Source organism: Sesamum indicum, linkage group LG3 (assembly GCF_000512975.1).
Source record: "Sesamum indicum cultivar Zhongzhi No. 13 linkage group LG3, S_indicum_v1.0, whole genome shotgun sequence".
Lineage (NCBI taxonomy): Eukaryota > Viridiplantae > Streptophyta > Magnoliopsida > Lamiales > Pedaliaceae > Sesamum > Sesamum indicum.
Genome location: NC_026147.1, coordinates 16,384,717 through 16,390,596, shown reverse-complemented (window position 1 = coordinate 16,390,596; position 5,880 = coordinate 16,384,717). Strand labels below are relative to the sequence as shown.

Genomic DNA, 5,880 nt, shown 5'->3' with positions numbered 1-5,880 from the left:
ATATACAATATTGTTACTAATAACTGAATTGTGATAAAATTAAAAATTGGTATCAATCGAAATATATTTTTAGTGACAAACTTCAAAAGTATCATCTATGTTTTATTACTAATATTATATACTTTCTTGTGGTGATAATTCCAATATTTTTCCATTAATATTATTTTTTATTTGAGGCGAATCTCATCTCATTTGAAAAATAGCTAAATGAATATTTTCATAAATTCTCAGTGCGAAATATTACTGAATACTAGAACTAGAAGAGGTTGACTTGAAACAAAAAGGTTGTTAGGCTGTTAGCATCATGAAACAATACTTATGATTATTAGTTTGTGCAAGAAAAACTTAGAGGGGGGGGGGGGGTGTAGTCGACATGAAAGAAGGAGATGGGCCCGTGTAGCCGGGGGAGATTTGGACCAAAGCACGGTTGCAGGTCCAGTTTTTGATGGGCTTTGTCCCACTTTTGCCATTGTCTCTTTACTCCTCGGATTTGCTGTGTCGGTACACCTCTGCAGTTTTACAACCAAAAAGGGTTATTAAAAAAAGGACAAATTACAGCTATTTTTTTTTTTGAGTTTTTGATATAATTATAAATATAAAATTATAAATACCCTCTAATTTTAACATCCATTTAACAAGGAGTCCATTTTATTAACTGCTCTTAGGTTTATATTTAATTTTTGTGGTAAATTAACCAAAATGTCTTTTTAGATTATAGATTAAAACATTATATATGTTTTAAATTTTTTAAAATATTTTTATGAACTGATAATCCCTATGGATGATTTATTTTATCCATTCCAATTTTTTTCTTTTATATTTTTTTAATTTTTTAAAAATATTTAGTAAGGGTAAAATAGTAATATTTACTGACAACATAATTATTCTTTTTAGGAGAGTATTTATAATTTTTTCAAATAAGAGTATTAGTAATTATATCAAACCTCATATAGCTATAGTTTACCCTTAAAAAGTATTAGCTTCAACGCCGAGTTCCATAAATATGAATGAATAATCTAATACTAAAATAATTTATTATTTTTTAATTTTCTTTAAATATATTTAATGACTTAAAAATATCAATGTGTTGAATCAATTTTTTAATTTGAGCGTACTAAATAATACAACGATGGAATTGAATTGGGGGCTTGTTTTCAAATTTATTTATCTCATTTTTCAGATTTTCAAGCAGTTCAAGAATTCATAATCTTACTCAAATAATTCTCAAATAAATGAAATAAAATATATCACCAACTTATGGTACACGTTGTTTGTGTCCATAGACATACGATCTTATACGGAAGCAATGTACATCGATGCAAAATTTAATTATCAAGTTATACGATTTTTGTTTTTTATAATCTTGAGATATATGAAGTTATAAACTATATTAAGTCTTTTTTCTATAATTTTTAGCCATAATAAATATTTCAATTATATTTGTAAAAAACTACGACCAACAATCATATGTTGTGGTCAATAATTATTTACTATAATTATTTATTTTTAATCATGCAAAGATATGATTTAATATTATATATTTCTTCTAGTGTCGGCATAAATTGATACAACTATTGAACTTAAATGTCTCAATTATACACTAATAATCTATCAATTAGCTGCATACAATTATTTAATGGATAATTAGTGCTAAATCAAATTAAGAAATATTAAAATATGTAATGAGTTTAGGGTGCGTACACTTAGATGACACGGCCAAATTTTAATGAGAGCGGGTGCATACCATGTTTGGAAAGCGCGTGGGATTCGCATATAGTGATTATGTTCTCATAATATTGGCAAAATATTAAGCAAAAATCCTCGAATTTTGGTCCTCTCTAAGTCAAAAACATGTTTTGACACATGACATGCCCCGTTTCTTTGCTGCTTCCCGTTCCTATATATACCCAATTCGCCTTTGCCCACATACCAACATCCTCAATTCCTTCTTCAAAACAACACAACAAGTCTCTCTCTCTCTCTCCCTCTCTATAGGTATTTCTTGGTTCTAAAGTTTCTCAGCTACTTATATATACAGGATCAGTAGTAGTGATTAACATTGAGTTCGGAGGAAAATGACGTTGTCGAGGAAAGCTGCATGCAACACGCACGGCCAAGATTCTTCATACTTCCTGGGATGGCAGGAGTACGAGAAGAATCCATACGATGAGTCCAACAATCCCAATGGAATTATTCAGATGGGGCTTGCAGAGAATCAGGTCTGTGTGTGTCTGGAATTACATATATATGTCGTGAAATTTTCATGAATTAATCTTACCGTCGGTTTCATGTCTGCAGCTCTGTTTCGACCTACTGGAGTCGTGGCTGGCAGAAAACCCTGATGTAGCCGGGTTCAGGAACGGTGGAGAGTCTATCTTCAGAGAGCTCGCTCTCTTTCAAGATTATCATGGCCTTCCAGCTTTCAAGAATGTAAGCATGCAAAAAGTAAAAAATATAATTTCAGGGCCAGACATGAATTCTATCTAACTTAATTATGTATGTATGCATTCAGGCAATGGTTCAGTTCATGGCAGAAATCCGAGGAAACAAAGTCAGCTTTGATTCAGACAAGCTTGTACTCACCGCCGGCGCAACTTCAGCCAATGAAACCCTGATTTTTTGCCTGGCTGACCCCGGCGAGGCTTTTCTGCTTCCCACTCCATACTATCCTGGGTACGTATTTATATATTTTTCACGTACCAAATTTTATTTAATTAATTTTAATTTGATTGTCTATCTAATATTGGATAATTAATGCAGGTTTGACAGAGACTTGAAATGGCGAACCGGGGTCGAAATCGTGCCGATACAGTGCACCAGCTCAAATGGCTTCAGAATCACTGCACCGGCTCTTGAAGCGGCTTATCAGCTGGCCCAGAAGCGTAATCTCAAAGTTAAAGGAGTACTAGTCACAAATCCTTCCAACCCGCTGGGGATAACCCTGACACGCCACGAGCTCACTCTCTTGCTTAATTTCGTCGACGCCAAGGGCATTCATCTCATCAGCGATGAAATCTATTCCGGCACGGTTTTCAACTCGCCGAGCTTCGTCAGCATCATGGAGGTTCTTGTGGACCGGAGTCACGTGATGAAATCGGAGCTTCGGAACCGGGTTCACATTGTCTACAGCCTCTCCAAAGATTTAGGCCTTCCGGGTTTCCGCGTCGGAGCAATATACTCCAACGACCCAATGGTCGTGGCCGCAGCCACGAAGATGTCGAGTTTCGGGTTGGTTTCTTCCCAAACTCAGTACCTCCTCTCCGCCATGCTCTCGGACAAAGAGTTTGCCAAGAATTACATCGTTGAGAACCGGAAAAGGCTCAAGACTCGGCACGCAATGCTGGTTCGAGGATTGAGGAAAACCGGAATTCCCTGCCTGGAAAGCAATGCCGGTTTATTCTGCTGGGTGGACATGAGACACCTCTTAACCTCAAACACCTTTGAAGCAGAAATGGATCTGTGGAAGAAGATCGTTTACGATGTCGGGTTGAACATCTCGCCCGGTTCTTCTTGCCATTGCGTGGAACCGGGGTGGTTCCGGGTCTGTTTCGCCAACATGTCAGAAGACACTCTCGACCTCGCAATACAAAGAATAGCATCCTTTGTGAATAACACGACTTCTTCAAGTGAAAACATCGACGGTTACTCCCGTCACTTATCAAGCAAGAACTCGAGAAGAAAGTCGTCACTTGCAAACTGGGTTTTTCGGCTATCGTTTCACGATCGCGAACGTGAACGATAGTCGCGTTGAACACCCGAATCACGATTATGCTTTCTTATTAATTATTATTATTAATTTTAATTTTTTGCCTCAATAACTTGATATTGAGTTTGAGATTTTTGTGTAACTCTTCTTTGTATTAATGTAAAGAGAGTGGCACTCTGTCCATGTGGACGTGAAGTGATTTGCGCTTCCTAATTGAGTATGTAAAGACGTGTTTAGTTGTTCAATGAAATCTTCTCGAAGAGTAATTCACTGCCGTTATTAATTACGACATGTGATGTCATACGTCATCTTCATGTAATTAATGGTCATAATTATAATTATTATTCTCATTTCATATCTTAGCTTATACTCTAATTCTTGAAAATAAAAAATTAATTTTTTAAATAATTATAAAATCACAATAAGTTCGTAATAGATCTAATTAAATGCATCTTGTGACAGTTATATATATAATGTTTATTTTGGAGTGATTTTCTCTAATTTTTATTATTGACATGTGTAATTCACTATAATAAACATTGTAACTTCGAAGTAAGAGAAAATAACATAACATCCTTTGGTCATTTGTCATGTGGACTCAGGTTATTTAGCCGAACCATGTAAACCCCCATTTTTTATTCCTCTCTTCACATGTCATTACAAAAAAATTTATATTCATTATATTATAATAACCGCGGCTCATAAAATTGTTGTAAATAATTAATATTATCCGTCACAGTTAAATAAAATTGATATAAAAATTTAATTTTAACCAAGATCGATTAATAAATATTTATATGATTTAATTTTATAGTTAGAATAGGTGTAATAACTTGAAAATTTTTGTTATACAATGGTATTATATTTTATACTTTGTAATTTTAACATACACCGCAACAAAAAATAAAAAAATATTGATAAAATATTAAATAATAATTTTAAAATATTAGTAAAAAAAAATATATTTTTAAGGATAGTAATCTGGTCTTCGTTACAACATAATTTGCAGAAGCTTATTAGTAACAAAAATTTATGTAGGTCACTGTTGATAATTAGTGAAATATTTATAATCGCAATTATGTTTTTGATCCACTGTCGCCAACTATATTTCACCGAACTTTCACTAATTGTCTGTATATAGTGACAAGTTTTACACTATGTAATTGTTACTATTAAAATTAAGGATTTTTTTTTTAATGTATAGTGAATGACAATATTAATTTCTTTCAAATTTCTGATAAACGGGTAGGGTAGGCCTAATCACCCACCTAGGCACACACTAATTTTCCAAAGAAAAAAAATATTAATATCTTTCTTTTTATTCTATTTTTTTAATTTTTATAGTGATATAATATTTTTTTTAAATATATTAATAACTTTAATTTATGTATATAAACTGAATTTCGTATACGTCATAATGTGTGTGTATATATATAATGTATAAACTATCAGTAATAAAATATTCAGATTACACAATTCGACTCTATATAAAACATCCCAACAAATTTCATACAATATATACGTGGATGGACACCGATGAGATATTAATATTAAGTAGTTCTCCTTTTTAATAATTTAAATTTTAGATGATGTGAATCAAATAAGAGGTTTCGATTTTGAGTATTATTGTCATCCATTTATAAAAGAAAGGTTTCATGTATAAGATTTTCACATGAAGAAAGTGTGTTTGTACAAGATCTATGCATAAGGGAAGACGTTTGTATATGAGAGAGGCGTGTCGTACAGAGCTTACACATTAGGGAGGCATGTTAAAATATTAAAAAATTAAATAATTTTTCTCTTTCATAGCACTACGAAAAATGCAATATTTTAACCATGGCTAATTGCAATGGTTAAAAATAAAATTAGTCGTGGTATTTGAGAGGGTGCCTAAAATATTTACCATAGCAAATAACTCTTTTCTGATGAAAAATCTATGTTTTTGCATCAATTTACTTTCACCGTGGCAAGTAAAAATTATTTACCATAATTTTTAATTTATAGTTATTAAAATTGTTGCTAATAATTTTTTTTTAGTATAATTTAAACTTTTAGATAAGATAATCATATATACGTATAACCCATAAATATTCAAGAAGTACACACTTAGCAGTTGATACTTGTAATTTAAAATATGTATAATCTCATCTAGGGACAAGTGTGTTGTGAACATA

The 5,880-nt window shown here is 32.3% G+C and overlaps 1 protein-coding gene across 1 annotated transcript; it reads left to right on the top strand.

The window, feature by feature from the left end:
• On the top strand, positions 1,944-3,973 carry LOC105158571 (1-aminocyclopropane-1-carboxylate synthase 3). The gene is made up of 4 exons (XM_011075361.2): positions 1,944-2,219; positions 2,299-2,430; positions 2,513-2,673; positions 2,761-3,973. The coding sequence occupies exons 1-4, from the start codon at positions 2,076-2,078 to the stop codon at positions 3,740-3,742; spliced, it is 1,419 nt and encodes a 472-aa protein (XP_011073663.1). The 5' UTR covers positions 1,944-2,075; the 3' UTR covers positions 3,743-3,973.

Bases quoted from the DNA above. Each gene is read 5' to 3' on its own strand.
- LOC105158571 (XM_011075361.2), top strand. From the start codon at position 2,076: ATGACGTTGTCGAGGAAAGCTGCATGCAACACGCACGGCCAAGATTCT. The intron at 2,220-2,298 runs GTCTGTGTGTGT...TCATGTCTGCAG, and splicing joins TGGGGCTTGCAGAGAATCAG to CTCTGTTTCGACCTACTGGA. The intron at 2,431-2,512 runs GTAAGCATGCAA...GTATGCATTCAG, and splicing joins GCCTTCCAGCTTTCAAGAAT to GCAATGGTTCAGTTCATGGC.